At 40.7% G+C, this 16,908-nt stretch overlaps 1 protein-coding gene across 3 annotated transcripts in view; it reads right to left on the reverse strand.

The window, feature by feature from the left end:
* znf462 (zinc finger protein 462) overlaps positions 1-16,908 on the reverse strand; it is a 49,177-nt gene that overhangs the window by 16,219 nt on the left and 16,050 nt on the right. For all 3 annotated transcript variants that reach the window (XM_078271397.1, XM_078271399.1, XM_078271400.1), the window contains 3 exons: positions 6,959-7,209; positions 1,436-6,669; positions 708-842 (listed from right to left, as the gene is read on the reverse strand). In XM_078271397.1, coding sequence (XP_078127523.1) covers positions 708-842; positions 1,436-6,669; positions 6,959-7,169 — 5,580 coding nt within the window. In that variant the 5' untranslated portion in view covers positions 7,170-7,209. The remainder of the gene's footprint in view (positions 1-707; positions 843-1,435; positions 6,670-6,958; positions 7,210-16,908) is intronic.

Consider the following 16,908-nt stretch of genomic DNA (forward strand, 5'->3'; position numbering starts at 1 on the left):
CCTCAGTGGAATACTAATGTTCCAATAGTTACCCGCCGCTGCCCTAAAAGTTATGGCTCACCACTCTGTTCTCCAATACCACCCACCCCCTCCCCTCCCCCCCCCTGCAATGGGACAGCGTTGCTTGTTTTCTCTGGGGGAAGCTGACAGACTGCCTACCCAGAAGCCACCCTCAGTAATAAACAAAATGAGAAACAGAACCTAAGTCCCGTGAAACAGATCACTGCAGAGCTACAAAGATGAGGAGTTAGTTTACAAGACCAAAACACCAGGGACAGCCAAAGTGGGTCCTTTAAGGATTGTTAAAGAATATATAATGTTGATATCTCCAAACAATGCATACTAATACTATGTCAAGCTACGCTAAGCTTACTAGCTGCTGGCTATAGCTTTATATTTATTTATGGGACAGATATGAGAACTCTTCTCATCTAACTATTCCTTTAATGCATTTTACAAACAAGTAAACAACAGATGCCGTTTTGAAAAGAAAATTGTTTTTAATTTAGCCATAAATAAAGAATCATATTAATTTATATTTGTCATAATTATTGTTTACATTATTTTACCTAAATATGTTTTAGCAATGACATGTGTGTTGTTAATATGAACATATGTCAGACTTAATGTAACAAAAGCCACAGTTAAATAAAACAAATACTATAACAGTATGAAATAAATTTAAAAATAAATCCAACTCCATTTACCTTGACATGTCCCTCTTTGACCTCTCCATACTGGACGTGCTTCCGAAGGTGGTTGCAGATGGCTCGGAGGGTGGGGTGCATCTCTATGCAGAAGTTACACCTGAATCCTATGGGAGCTTTATTTACAGGGCTTTCCTGTTCACAGAGAGAAACATGACCAAAATATGCCGTTTTATTCACAGTTTTTGTTTTCTTTCTGTTTGACATCTTTTTCAAATGTATTTGAAAATGATTTGAAATAAAGAGGTTTATTTTAAATTATATGATTTAACCTAATATCAGTGTGTAATATGCCAACAACCAGCTAATGTATTTTGTCAGAAGGTACTACTATTTCTTCTCTGTGAGATTTATATTTTCACCATGAAGTTAGAGACAGCCACTGTCCTCAAATATACATTAAATGGTATTTTAATCAATGTATTATGAAATTAATTATCACACCTCATTATCACCGTTATAATATTTCTGGTGACAGTGAGGGGGCAATTTAAAATATACAATACTCTCAGTGATAAATTATGTCTCTGTGAACTGTTTTCTAAAATCATGGGAGCCCATGACTCCAATGAGTTAAGGAACAGTTGTAGTATGATAGACAGTAGTAGTTTACAGCATCAGAAGATTTATTGTATGCTTTAAGATATTAATAGCAAAAGGAAAATCAAATCACGCCGGTTTGATTCTTTCATGTACAAGCTGTAAGGGAGACTCGTATCTTCGCTCACCTTCTCAGGTTTGGTCTCGGGCAGTTCTGCGGCTTTCTGTTTGCTGAGCAGCTGCCTCCTCCTCTCCAGCCTCATGGCCCTCTTCTGAAACTCCTCATTGTGGTTCAATAGATGTTTGGCCAGAATCGGGAGAGCCAGGAACTTCAGCTCACAGTGAGAACACTGGTACAACTCAGAGTCCTCATCCCCGTGATCGGGCGATACCACAAAGTCCCTCTTCAAGTCATTACTGTGGTGGTCGTTGTAGTGCATAGAAAGCAGTTCGCCTGTGCTGAAGGACAAGCGGAAGCATTTTAGACACTTGTAAGGCAGCCATTCAACCTCTCCGTCCTGCTCGGTTTCAAGCTGAACCTCCAGCATTTCCTTGTCATCCTCTGCTATTGAACTGACAGCAATCTTCTCAGGTTCTTTGGCATAGATAACGGTAAAGTAGCGGCCAAGCTTACTGGCATGCTGCTTCTTGGGGAAGACACCGGGGTGGCGTTTAATGTAGTGTGAGACAATGCTCTTCCTGCTGAAGGCCTGGAAGGCGCAAAGAGAACACCTTCGTCTCTCCACAGCCAAACGCAACTCTTCACTCATTTCTGAATTGTCCCCTTCTGACGGCGGGGGTGCTATGACTTTGTTAGACTTTTCGGTCATAGTTTTGGAAGCAGCCAGACAATGGGTATAATAGGCATCAATATCATGCCGCTTCTGGTAGTGTGCTGCCAGACCTTTGCGTATAGGATTTGTGTAAGAACACAGAGCACATTTGAAGACATTGTTTTTACCCTCTGGCTGAGCACGGACATTGTTGTGCTTGATACGGTAGTGACGAGCGATGCCTTTCCTGGTGGAGCAAAAGTATTTGCAGAGCTGACACTTGAATATAGCATGTTTCTCTGTCTTATTGATGGGTAACTCTGAGTGGGCAAGGTCCAATTCACTGACCTCCTGGACCTTTGCTGCGCTTGATATATTACCAGCACTGCATTCGGCTACTGGCTCCGTTTCTTTACCAGGAGAGAAATATGTCACAGAGGAAGAGAACATTTCAGAAGCCGACTGATTGTGATATTTCTCATAATGGATTTTTAGTTTCTCCAGTGTCCCATGTGTGTACGGGCACATTTTGCATCTGTATGCGCCATAGCCTTGCCTTTGAGTTTTGCACTTGTCATCTCCTTCATTTAAGTCAGGGATTTGCTCTATATCATCAGCAAAGTCTTCTGCAGTGACTTTCACTAATGGGTGTCTCTTTTGATAGTGAGTTAGGACACCGTGGATTCGGGAGTTTACATACGGACAGTGACGACATTTATACACAGAACTGGGGTTGATGTCTGCCTCCTGTGCAAAATCTGCAGCTTTTACTTTCATACCTGGGTGCTTCTTTCCATAGTGAGTGAGGAGGCCATGGAGACTGTTGTACTCTGACAGACATACAGTGCACTGATAAGGATTGTTAGAGATGGAAAGGCGTGGGTGGGGAGGAGGGGGATTGCTTTCTTGAGGTGTAGTGACAATGACCAGTGGTCCATCATCATCAACAGGCTGGCAATCGAAAGACGCATGTTCTTTGGCAACCTGCTGGTGGATCTTATCAGCTGAGCCATTTCCTTTGATAATATCCAAAAGCACAGATTCATCCCCTTTAATGACCCAAGGGTGGACTGCCTGATAATGACTAGTGATGTCCCATATTGTACAGGCCTCAAAGGCACAGTCTCTGCATTTGTAATGTTTAGTTTCCATATTGCCCCCTTGTTGAGTGGTCTCCGGACCAGCCCATAGCTTGCTGGCCATGTATGTGTAATCAACATTGTGCTCTGGATGGCGTCTTTGGTAATGGAGCAGCAGGCCTTGGGGTTCAGCGTGTGAGTAAATGCACCACTCACAGTGGTAACCAGCCTCCAGAATGCCATCTTGGTAAGCCCAGTGTAAAATGGTCATAGCTGTGGCTTTCACAGTGGGGTGCTCTTTCTTCAGATGCTTCTTTAGGGCATAGATATAGGGGGATGTGTAGGAACAGTGTCTGCACTTCAGGGAGCGCAGGGGCGTAGTGTTTTCAGGGTCTGGAGGGGCTGGGATCAAGGCTGAAGAGACACTGCTTGACTGAACCATCTGTGCACGCTCGCGCTGACTACGGACAACTGCAGTGTGACGACGCACAAAGTCAGCGTTGGCCTTGGTTTCCCTATGCTTCTTCTGGTAATGAATAAGCACTCCTTTTACAGTGCGGTTGCCATAATCACATTGCTGACAAAAGAACAGCTCGTCCTCACCTTTTTCACCACTTCCTGGTTTAGGGCTTGTGTTGTTAGATCCATCGTGACCGTTATTTTGAAACTGCTTCAAAAACTGTTTGGGAGCCGCAATTTGCAATTCATCCATTAATTTCATCAAACCGGGGGTGGGGGCGCCATGTTTGATATATTTTGCTGTCACTTTTACTTCTGGGTGTCTCTTTTGATAATGGACCAACACACCAACAACAGATCTGTTGCTGTACACACAATGTTTACAGTAGTACATTTCTTCATCTGATCCATACAGCTCTGTGCTTGGTTGTTTTGGAGTCGTAGCCATGCTGAGATTATATGAAGAGTTTGCAACAGACTGCGATTGATCCACCGAGATGACCTTCATGGTTTTCTGTATACGGAAATAAGACGCCTTTTGCTCTGGGTGTTTCTTCTGATAGTGGACCAAAACAGAGTGCATGTTGGGGCTAGCAAAAGAACACACATCACAATCATAGACGACAACATTACCACCCACAGATTCTTTGAGAGGGTCTGTCTCAGCACTGGCTTCAGGGGTCTTAGAGACCGTTTTCAGCACTGGGCTGGAGGATGACCTGGGGGTTGATGTGGCTGAGTTCAAATTCTTGGGGCCAGAGTTTAATATTTCCCTCAGGGTTTGCGATTCACCCGTTTTATGGGACTGCTCCACTACATAGCTGGAGAAGATCATAGCATTGTTGATTTTTACTGTAGGGTGCATTCTTTGGTAATGGGGCATTAGGCTCCTGACATTGGGGCTTGTGTACGAACAAAAGCGGCACATGTATACCAGATTTGGTTGGTTGAAGTTCAGCACATTGCTTGCTTCAGGGTGGTGATCCATGTAGTGTTGGTGCAGATCGTTGTAATTTGTGTATTCGATGTAGCACTCTAAGCAGCGGAAGACCGCGCTCTGGTCCTCGGGGTCCAGGATGTACTTAAAGCTGAACTTGATGTAAGGATGCATCCTCTGGTAATGGGTGCTGACGCTGCGAGCTGATTTGTTGTGGTAATCACAGTGTTTGCAGTAGAAACGTGTAGTTCCCGGTTCCTCTGAATAATCAGCGTTCTCTTGAATAGCACTGTCGCTGGGTTCAGCAGAGATGTTTTCACTATCATCTGAGAGAGTCAGTGATATAGGAAGGTTTCTAGGTTTTGACTTAGGGTTGCTTTTTCTTTTCCCTATTCTGCCTCCCTCGTGAGTGATCATTGATTCTCTTGCATGAAGCTGTTGTGCGTTATAATTGAAGACAGGGTTTTTATTGTCATGGTTTCTACCCTCTTTATCAGAACTGGTGTGATTTTCTCCTGCATCTTCATCATCCATATCATCTAGGTTTATGATCATGTCCTGTTGGCTTTGGCTTATCTTACTTTGAAGGTTACTGGCAATTTCATCAATTCTAGTTCTCTTCTTAACCGAGGACAAATCCAAAGGCAAGTCATTAATGGACTTCCTGGCTCTTTTCCCTGTTACTAAGGGTTTTTTGGTGGCAAGTCCTAAAATGGAGGTCTGGGTTTTTTGTAGAAAGATTGGAGAAGCATCTATTTCAGAGTCGGTCTGGTCAGTCAGCTGGCTTTCAAAGACAGTGGGATCTAGGTCATCACAGTAGGAATGCTTGTGCTGCTGGTGAACCCTCAGACCTTTCAGAGTGGTGGTAGAGAAGCTGCAGAGCGTGCAGCGATGAGGGTTCTGCTGGTCGTTCGGTGTGCTGGTTACCTTTTTTCCATTGACTTTGGAGCTTACATTACCCCCGTTAACTGGCTCTGTAGCATTGTCATTGTGAGGATCTGGACTATCAGTTGTTAAGTCCATGGTGTCTAAATCTGAGGACATGTGGCTCTGTTTGTGCGTGCCTAGTTTAAGAGGGCTGGTGCAAATAAACGGGCATTCATCACATTTATAAACTGTGGTTTTACCAGAAAGGTGAATGTTTTCAATGTGGCGGGAGATGCTCCGCCTGTGCATGGTGAGGAAGGAGCAGAAGGGGCACTGAAAACGGTTCATGTACTTTCTAAATGGTATTCCTTTAGTCTCCAGTAATTTATTGTCCTCGTCAGTTAAAAGCTGCTTTGCATCTGCTGACAGGGTCCCAGTATAGCTAGGATCATCTATGTCGCCCAACTCTTCCTCATCATCATCCTCTAAGCTGCTACGAGAGTCCTCCTCATTAAATACATTGGCATCCATCCCTACAACGCTGTTGGAGATGTCAGCTGAAGCAAACCTCTTGGACAAAATGGAGGAACCTGTGCTGTTGGGTGTTACTGCACGAATCTGTGCATATTGAAAAGTAGAGATCTCTGGTACTGTCTTCTCTGACATGTTTTCTGCTGTTTTTCCTACAGACTCTTCCTTTTCACAAACATCAGTTAAACTCATCTTTGATCTAGTCGGGCTTCGGGAAGCGGAGGGAGAATCTGGTTTGGGTGAGCTTGCACTTGACTCCCCTTCCAGCTCCGCAATAGAAGAAACTATCTTGACCTTGTCACTGTGTTCCTTCACCACGTGATTAGTCCAGCTATCCTTCTGGTCAGTCTGATAGTCACACCATTCGCAGGCAAATGTTCCCTTTGTGAGCACACTGGCTGAGTCTAATTCCTCTCTGGTCTCTGCATATTCTGAAGGATCTCCAGTGCTCTCAGAGGGAACCTTGCTATGATACATTAGTTGGTGTTTCATTATCCTTGCTTTGCGTGGAGACTGGTATGTGCAATACTGACAAGAATACACCTTTGAATGGTCATTGTGCATTATAATGGTGTAGCTGGACTGCTTAGCTGTCTGGGAGGAGATTCTTGCATCTGAATCTTCCTCTACAACATTATGCACTTTTTTGGTGTGATTTTTTAAGAATGACTTCGATCTGAAGTAACGAACACAGAACTTGCACTGATAAAACGGCAGGTGGGTTTCAGCTGTCTGCTTTTGTTGTGTTTGGTTGGAATTGTCAGTAGAGATGGGGCCTAAAAAAGATTTAAAAAAGTATGTGAGATGTCTGCTGAAAAATAGAACATTTGTACATTTAGTTGTTATTTAAACTTTGTTGTTTCGCTTTAAAAAAAACCAGTAAAGTAATATTCTGCTTTTATTAAAACATTCTGTTGTTTCAGTCAATAAAACTAGCAACAACTCATACATGTTAAGCTCCATGAAATCCTCCTACTATGAAGAGTTATTTGAAACCAAAACAGAAGTGTTTCCTAATCCATAACAAATTAAACTGTAACATCTGATTTGATGTGGTGGACATACTCATTCCAGCTTTAGGAGGCGTATAATCCTTGTCATCCTTGTCCTCATATTCCTCCTCTTCCTCCTCATCTTCATCCTCGTCTTTCAGAGAGTCAGACTCATCTGCGTCTGCAGGCTGCAGGAAAACGGTGTGCACTTCCTGAATGTGGGTCTTCAAGTCATCGTATGACTCGGCACGAAAGTCACAGCCGTCACACTGCAATACCTCCATTACTGAAAAGAGGGAGCACTCCCTGGAAAATCAGGGAAACCTGCAATGAAAAAGAGAGAGAAAAAAATTCATGAGGACTTGTAGCATATTCCAAAGAGTACACGGCAGAATACATGTCTAATTAAGTGGGTGTGATTGAAAATAAAAGTAATGTATACGAATTGTGTTAAAATATTCATGAGCCATTTATTGAGGGTATTTACTATAGCAAGGAGACCCGTATGTACAGAGCTATTACAATGCAAGCATAATATTAGTCTATAATCCTTAAATATTCAGTGTAGTGAACATGCCCTTCCGTGAAAAATGAGCTTGGTAATGATCAAGCATGATTACCAATGGCAATTCCTGCTGTGAACAAATAATAATCAAGTGCAGGTTGGATGATGCACATTTTCCACATAAAAGACAATGGCCAGCAAAAGATATACTGCTTTCAAATAATCATGATTATGTGTTCAAAGGAGTCTCATCTGCTAGCTTTATAGAGCCTCTTCAAGTTGCATTTGAAAGAATTTGGTCCAAAATGTAGCACATTGTTGAAAATTTGGCACTGGAGGGAAACAGTAATTTGAATCTGGATATATGAAGACACAACATACTCTGAATGCATTTCTTTATGGCTGCATTGATGTTGAATAATATGTGGAAGTGATGAGATGGTATAATAAAAGCTGAAATGTCACGGAAATATTATATTAATATATTATAAAAGGTTATATTCCCAAACATGTACTAAAGAAATGTTGTTGTTTTTTAATGCAAAAGCGCAACAAATTCCTGTTGTTTCATTATCAAGACAAAACCACAAAGATAAAGAGTCACAAATTCATATAAAATTGAGATTATTTTCACTGGAGCTGTCCACAAACTCTGATAGAAAGCCATACAAAACATGACAAAGAGGAGAATTCAGCAGATGCTGATGTTACTCAGAATACTAAGAAGGTCTCATTTTTTAGCATAGCATCATTCTAAGAACAATGGAGAACAGAGAAGGGATTATGGCCTGATTGTCCCATTTTTATTACCTTGGGATAAGCAACAGCTGGAGAGCAGCTCCACAGCTCAGTATTTAGAGCAGACTATTCCATCAGATTGTATCAACTGCTCTGAAATAAGATTGAATGAATCAACGGAGAGATGAAAGCTTTATGCAGGCTTCTCTCTTTGCAGTTTGGACTTGGCCAGAGAAATGGAAGTTGATGATGTGGCCATCATTTCACAGCTCTTTCATCATCGCTTTCTTATCAATTGTCATTTTGTCTTGCAAACCATATAATATCACAAATAGCATTTGTAGCTCACGCTAGTTCTGAGATGGGTAGTTAAAAGGGCACACTTTACAACCTTGGCTCACAAATCAAAACATAATATTACTCCAACACCACATGAGTTTAGCTTTAAAATGCAGTAATAACATTGTGAGTGAATCATATTATTGTTGCATGTCTGCTAATTATACTGTAAGTATTAGGGGTGGTACGGTTCATGAAAAAACATTCGAACCGCTCGGTGCGCTCTCTCGATTCGCAGCATGTGTGCGTTGCACGGTGCGTCAGTACACTGTTAATAATGCACTAACCACTTACTGCCGTAGTGCCCACTTTCGACACCTATGTTGAAACACTTACTGGAAACGACAAGGGGGATGAGCGTGACGAACGCAACACATGACAGCTGATTGGACGAACGCGTCACGTGGTTCTTGCTGCTCCCGAATTTCAAAACAGACTCTAAAGGGCGTCTCGTTCTGAATACGATCTCGTATTTTACAAAAAGTTGTTCACCGAAAAGTGTTTCTGAAAACATTTTAAGCGAGAAATAGGCCATACAGTTGCTGAATCTGTCTGCTTTTTTGATCGTCAAAGGTCAGTTTAAAAGATTTTCGTCAGATTTTGAGAGGCGCCGAGCCGACCGCTCCTCAGATGGAGTGCTGCTGCTGCTGCAGGTCACGTCACATGCAAAAATGTCAAGGTGGAGAGATAAGGAAGGCTGCCCGGAGTTGGAGGATGCTCCAGCGTCGTATATAGGCTGGTGTGTGGGAACATTTTGGATTTCACGTTACCTATGACAGCGGAAATAAAACAATAGATAGAACTGCCACTGTGTGCATGTATTGTAATTTTAGCTATATATCATATGCTGAAGTATATTTCTGGAGTGTTAAAGATTAAAAAGAAAAAATAACAAGAACTGTACAGAACCGAAAACCATGACCCTAAAACCGTGATACGAACCGAACCGTGGATTTCGTGAACCGTACCACCCCTAGTAAGAATATGTCAAGAGAGCTAAAAAGTAATCCAGCTTCATGAAAATTAAAGAAATGGACGCTTAACAGAAATTGAACCAGCACCTCTCTGACTCAGTCTTTACAGGAACTGTTGTGAGTTTTACAAAGATGATATGTATAACAAGGTCCCCATTCATAACTGCTCATATCCAAGGCCCATGCAGAAAGATGCAACTCACATGGAGGATCTGTAATGTTATGGGTATGGCTTTGTAGTGGGATTCATTAGGTCTGTCGATTGCTCTCCATGGATGCATTATGGCGTATGAGTATGAGGCCATTTTACAGAACCAAGTGCACCCTGTGGTACAAATGCATGTTTCCACATTTCAAGATGATTACATCCCCAAACCTATAAGTACGTTTAAAAGTGGATTTATAAACACTATGGACACCTTCAGGTATAAACATATTTGAACCTACGCACAGCTGGGCCTTGTATGACAGCATTTCAAGGTGGCTTAAAGCACTTGTGAATGCACAGGTGGCCATTCTCCTCCTCATTACCTGCTTGCTATAGTATGTTTTTTTTTCATTTCTCCACCCCTGCATGTACCCTAAATAATGTACTCTGTAGAAAAAAAACCTTGAACTACAAGTCTAAAACAATAATAACGTGAACGTATTGAAACCTGTGCGCACACTAGGGTGTGTACACAAATCCAAACACAGATTGTGTACACTGCATGTCAGTTTGTAGCTGTTAGAAACAACCAGCACAGAAGCTGCAGCGTGCAACAACTTTTTTTTTTTTTTATGTCTTTCGCTTGTGTGCCAAACTTCTTTGTGCACTGACAAAGTAACAAACCTTTTGGTATTTTAAGATATTCTTTGCCAATGTTTTGCCTTTACTGTACAACTTGACAATTTCTCGACTTAAACTAAGGACATCACAGATTATGGCCCATGCTGACATACAAGGAAGACAACTTTCATTTAAATGAAATTACTACTGAAAATAGTAACACACTGATGGGCACATATATACAAAGAGGATTAATGGTTCACACTGCAAGCATGACTTTTTGTTGATCCATTGTTCTTAATGGTCAAAACTCTACATCACAATACGCCACGATTCATGTCTATAATCCAACTAAATCCAATCTTACTATAAACATCAGTTCTCCTTATATTCTTGCTGAAATGCCAGAAGATGGTTTCATTAGTGGCTGTAATAATACCCAAATAAATAAAAACTACAGAAATCAATTAAATATCATTCTATAAACACTATAATACTATCATAATCAACTTGTACTGCTTTGATTTAGGCCTCTAAGTTACATTCTCATTATTAAACAGCTTTATAGCGAGCGTTGCATAAATACAGCACCCCTATGTGTTTTTCATTAGGGCAATGAGCTTTATAGAGAACACATATTTGTTTATTCAGCCTCATGTTGCAATTAATAGGCCAGAAAACATTTTTTACAAATTTCAGTGCTCGATATTATGAAATTTATATATATAATATAAAGTCAATAGCAGGTCAATAAAGTATGTAAATAAGTAAAAGGTTGTGAATCATAGGAAATATAGCACACCATATAGGCCTCTTGTTTTCTTTGTCTACAGATGAGATTTATTTAAAGTTAATGTGACACGTATGCTGACATGGCAATTCCAAACTTAAGGTGGAACCGAGCTGATTTTACACATCAAATTCTGTTTACAGGTATTGGTGAGCACTGTATGTGGGAGATGTAGGTGTCCATCCTGAGTCCGACAATGTTAGATAGAAGTACAAAGCTAAATCTCTGCAGTTCTCTTTTAATGTCTTCAATTCTGGCCACAAGTTTGCCAGGCTCTAGATAGGAGAAATTTAAAATATTTGCCCTTGCAGTGCCCTAACCGTGCCCACACAAGTCAGAGTCAAACTGCCACGGGTTTATTAACATGTTAGCTTGAAACAAAAACGCTGCTTATATTCAACATAAAATTATAAAAGTTATAGAAAATGTGTTTGCACGTAATATTTGCAAAGTAGCTCCAAATGTGATGTGTTGACATAGATCTAACTAATTCAAATTTTAGCCATTAGTTTCATTTTTTTTAAATAATGAGATACTTGTTTTAAAATGTTTAAGTGAACAAGAACACATTTTACAGGTCAAGTGTAATTTACTTTCACTACAAAAACCAATCAATCAAACAAATGATGAAATACTGAAAGAAAATTGGATATTGTGTCACAAAATCAGCTTTGATTTTAACAGAGATATAGTGAAATATAGCTTTAATACAAGGATCAAATTCAGTCCACTAATCTGGAAACTGCAAAAAAAAGAAATTTCAAGTGAGATCCAGCCAGAGACAGTTGGGAATCCCTCCCTACTTCCCACACCCAACTGGTCAGCCAGTGGAGAGCTCCATGTGAGCCAGCCAAGCTGCCAGTATGTCCCTGAGCAACCAGGGGATCCATTGTTGTTCAGGGTCAGGTTACAGCCTCACCACGGGGCCCCACCCTGCTCTCTTGGCAGTTTACTGCTGTTTTGAACAAAGTTGCCTCCTAATGCCAGGTTCCTTGACATGGATATCAAGAGAATCCTTTCGGAGAGAAGGGGAGTGGAATGCCTGGGGAGGAAAAAAAAAGCCTCCTACACAACCACCATCTGCCTTAGAGTTGGCTGTCTTTTCAGCCAGTCGGTCCCTGCGCCACACCAAGTTAATGGGTGCGATTGTGTAACTGCTTTCATCTAGTCAGCTGGGGCTCTAACAGGCAGCAACTGAGCTGCTCAGATCCTCCTCTGAGCCGTGCTTCAAGGGCAGCCATTTTAGGAGCTGACTATGTGCGCTTAGGTGTTCAGCCAGCACACAACATGGACCCACAGATCTGATCCTCTTCCTCAAAGGCAGGCAGCCTGACACTAGAGAGCTGCTGACAGAAATCTATCTGCCATATGTACGGTACTGTACCCAAGCCCTCTGCCCACACAGCTCAGCAGAAAACATCTCACACTCTTGCCAGGCTGACTTTGCCTGGTCCTTTCATTTCTCAGGGACATTATCTCTAAATGAAGGGATTTTCCAGCAAAATGTCAGAAACCTCGTTCCAAAGAAAGGCAGGTCAGAGCGAGCGGTATGCACCGACACTTTGTGGAGGGAAAGTGACAACTAAGTTCCACAAGGGGGTCTAAAAATGTGAGGCATGTCTGAACTTCTTTATCTCAGAGCTCTGAAACCCTGAGGAGAGAGGGCAGAGAGAAGCAGAAGGGGAGAGCAAGCCTGAAGGGAAAGGGTGGGAGGAGAAGGGAGGCGGCGTAAGTGCACGACAGAGCCACCTGGAATATCTTCAGTGGTAAGCTACTGAGGACAAAGCGTTTAGACTGGGCTCCCCAGATTCCAAAGTCTACTGACATTTGTTAATCACCAACCGGTCTCTCTGCATCGGCGAGCTGTGCCAGCAGTCACACCCTCTACTGAAACTGGCTGACAGCAGCTGCTCTGTCTGAAAGAGGACCTTTGAATAAGCCAGCATTAAGCTGATTAGGATGACAGAGGTTTTGTCCTTAACTGTTGGTTAGTGCTACCATCTCATGCAGCCGGGGAGAGAAAATATTATATGGCAAGTATTCTGGCTCCCGATAATTCAACTGGCAAACAAGACGGGATGTGCATCTTGTCAACCTGCACTCCGTCAATTATTAATGGCCCATTGATTGAAAATGACAGCCTGCTTTTTAAAAGAAAATACAGTGGCAATAACAGCAGGTAGCCAGAGCCATGGAATTGATTTTTTTTTGCAGAGATGAGATGACAACATAAGAGAAAAATCAATATATTTTTAGTTTCAAGAAAGTTATTAAAAAAAAGAGGGAAAGAAGAGCATAGGTGTAATACTTCAAATGCTGATCTCCTTAGCCCACATTCCTCACCTGGTTTATTCAAAAGATACAGCACAGAAAGATCTCATTGTGTCAGCTGAAGAGCAGAAAGCGTTGCGTCACAGGACCAGTGAGAATTTGGCCTCTTGCACAAACAGGAGATAGGGAGCTGAAGCTCAAGATGGCTACTCCCATCTTCTGATGTCATCAGCCAAGGAGAACTCAACATACCAGATCTGATAGTGTGCTTAATAGTTGCTTATAAACAAATAACACACTGCATAATAAAAATGTAGCAAAATGTTTGCAAAGCTATTGTAGTGGATTGGTATATGAACAGGCGTTTGTCTGTCCGCCAGCTCTATGGAGACAAATGTAAAGATAGATTAACAAATGTTAAATGTATCACAAACAATGTGTTACAAAGCAGCAAATGTATGATGAGACTAAACACATCTTTAAACTCCAGCCAATCCACCGTCTACATATTTAGCTGACATAATGATCATAGTCATCAAGAATGCTCCATAAAATAAAAACAGAAAATGAAAATTATGATTATTAGATTAAATTTGGCTCAGAAAACCATGCCAAACAATCACCATCTCTGTTCAACCATACTACAACTGTAAATGTTAAAAGCGTATATCCAAAACAGCTAAACCTGGCTTCAATGTCTAAAAACTTGGCTTCCAAATCAAGTATTGGATCTAGGTAGCAGTACACCTTACTTAGTGCGAGTAGGATTTGTTTACGCGAGTTCAGCTTACATCTTACATTTATAGCAGGCACAAGAGACAAGAAGTTTGATGCACACCACTGTGGCAAAGCAAACCAACAGCTTCTGCATGCTGGCACCCTAGCTCTCTGTGTAATTAACTAACATTCAGATTCTATGACAATCTCATCAATGCCAAAATCAGAGCATTTACCTTTTCTTAGTATTCCCCACAGTAATCATTTGCACCTGTCATTTGGGCACAAAAGTAAAGTACTTTCTGCCATGAAATATTCCAACTTGTGACAGGATGCTGCAATAGAAGAATACATTCAAATGGTACACTACACTGGTCAAAATGAGAGAGCATTAGCAATTAAATGCATAAGTTTTATAAAAATAGAAACTAGCTCTTAAAGAGCTTAGGGACTGTTCGTTATTTATTTAAGGGGCCACTTAATACAATAAACGTATAAAAGTCCAAATCTACACAAAACCCGCAATCAATTAGTAAGCTGACATCAAATATGGCATTTAGGAAACCTTTATTGCAACCTTGGCACGGTAAGATGTCCAGACGTAGTACAACAGTCATTTTCGTATTTTGCGTCCTGCTGCTCCATCGTCAGTCAGGTAATATTTTTTTTTTTTACTAAAGCAGTATATGAAATCTGATGTATTACCTACCACCATTTTGTTGTTTTGTGTTATTTAAGATATTTATAAAATATCTGATCATGCCAGAATTATTCCACTCATTTTTTAAACAATGCAATTATCTGTTTCAGCCACCAGGGGGGCAGCTCCCCCTGCCCCATATGTCTATGCCCTGCCCCACAGCAAACTCATGGGTCAGACCCATCTGGTAGCGAAGGAGGGCAGAGACTGAGAGAGCTACATGGAGCTACATGGAAAAATATGCACCAAACAAGCCACTTTGAAATTTTGCTGTTTCATGAATACAAAAGTTGGGTGACCCCCCCCCTCCCCCTCTGGACTGAAAAATGTTGGATGACCCTCCCCTCAGCAAAGAATAAAAAGACACGACCCTCCCCAGTTTTCCTCCGGTGGTCCATCCCATAAATACCGAACGGTCCCTTACAGCATCAGATAGTGCATTTGTAAAAAATTGACTGTGAAGCTGCTGCAGGCATGTCATGTATACTGAAGTGGCTGCAGCTAGCAAATGTTTTCTTTTTCCATCTGTTGATGAGTTTGTCATTCAGTGTACTATCAATTCCTCACATTTGAGAAGGCAGGACCATCAAATATTTGGTATTTGTGCTAGGGCTGCATGATATGAGGAAAATATCAAATTGCGATTATTTTTAGGACCCGAGCACGAGTGCCAGGCCCCAATAGTGCTAATTTGTGCTTGAAAATGACCTAAACGACTAATTTGATTATGAAATCAGTTGCTGATTCATTTTCTCTCCATCAACTCATCGATAAATCCACTAATAAGTTCAGCTCTACACTGAAGCAAACCAATTATGTTACATATGTTTACATGTCACCTTTGTGTCATCAGACCAAACAGAAGCGAGGGAGGTAGTAACATCAGAAGCTGATCTTCTCCCCCAAAAGCTAATACTTCACCTATATCTTAATTATAATTAGTTTTTTTTTTTTTTTTAAGTTAGTAGAACATGAGAAAAAAAATTAAGCTCAGGCAGTTTTCTGTTTTTATTTGTACTTCCTTATTGTGCTTATCAATGTTCTTAACGCCTTTGTTTAAAGTTTTAATTCTATTTTATGCTAAGAGACAAAAAAGACTTTTTTGACTGTTACACACATCACAACAAATACATCACAATTGTGATGTATTTGAACTACGAGGCAATCCTGTCAGACAGTAACGAAGATGTTGTTGACAAGCACTAGTGCAGAGTTAGCCTGTTGTTCAGTTTAATTATAATTTGTGTACTGGTTTGTACATCCCTGAATATCAAATTGTCAATGCACATTTTAATCGGATCACCTACTGAGATATTGTCTTTCCCATGCTGTGTGCGAGCCTGCCCACCCTTGTTATCACACTTTTTGTTTTAAGTTTGGTAAACATTTAACTGCACAACCTGCTTTTCCTGAATGTGCAAATAAAAAAAGCCTCTGTGTCTCTGAATCTGCGCAGTGTGCCTTGACTTGAAGTAACATTCAGTCAAAATAATGAGATTCTAGAAATGTATCTGTAACTCAGACTCCTGAATAAAGAAAAATATATTTAAATATAGTTCTACTTAAGAAAAAAATAAATTTTAAATATGTTTCCCATTATAATTGTATTATTATTATTAACATTTGCGATCATGCACCATTTTTCATTAGGTAGTTAAACAGTCTTAAAGGTCAGTTATTTTATTTTCAAAGTAAACAACTCACTTTCTTTGTAAGTGAATAGTGAAGTAAGTGCTTTATGGAAGGAGGGCATTTTAGTCAAACTCCTGAGGTATTAAAGAACATTTATTTTTTCTGTTATTTTATAAAAATATTGCATTGCATTGCTCCTGATGCATTTACATCAAATACTACTACTAAAAGAACCGTGGCCGTTTTTCAACAATACCTGTCCTTATCACAGTATGTGTATCTGAAGGCTCAAATCATTGTCCTGAAATTTAACATCTGCTGATGCAAGTATGGGCCATGTCAAGCAACAGCAAGACATATTTATTTTGGCACCCAACCTTTAATCATTCACTTTACCAGATACAACTGAGGGACTTTGAAACAAGAAAAACTGAGGTAAGAATTGGGTTTCAAAGTCAAAGTTGTTTTTTTTACTCATTCGACACCTGGTGACTGCATCATTAGGTGTAAGATTCAGAGCCTGTCGATGATATCATTCACAACTGTGCTGGCTTACACTTCACTTGCAATATTACAGTTACAATGGTA

This window comes from Sander vitreus, chromosome 16 (genome assembly GCF_031162955.1).
Source record: "Sander vitreus isolate 19-12246 chromosome 16, sanVit1, whole genome shotgun sequence".
Lineage (NCBI taxonomy): Eukaryota > Metazoa > Chordata > Actinopteri > Perciformes > Percidae > Sander > Sander vitreus.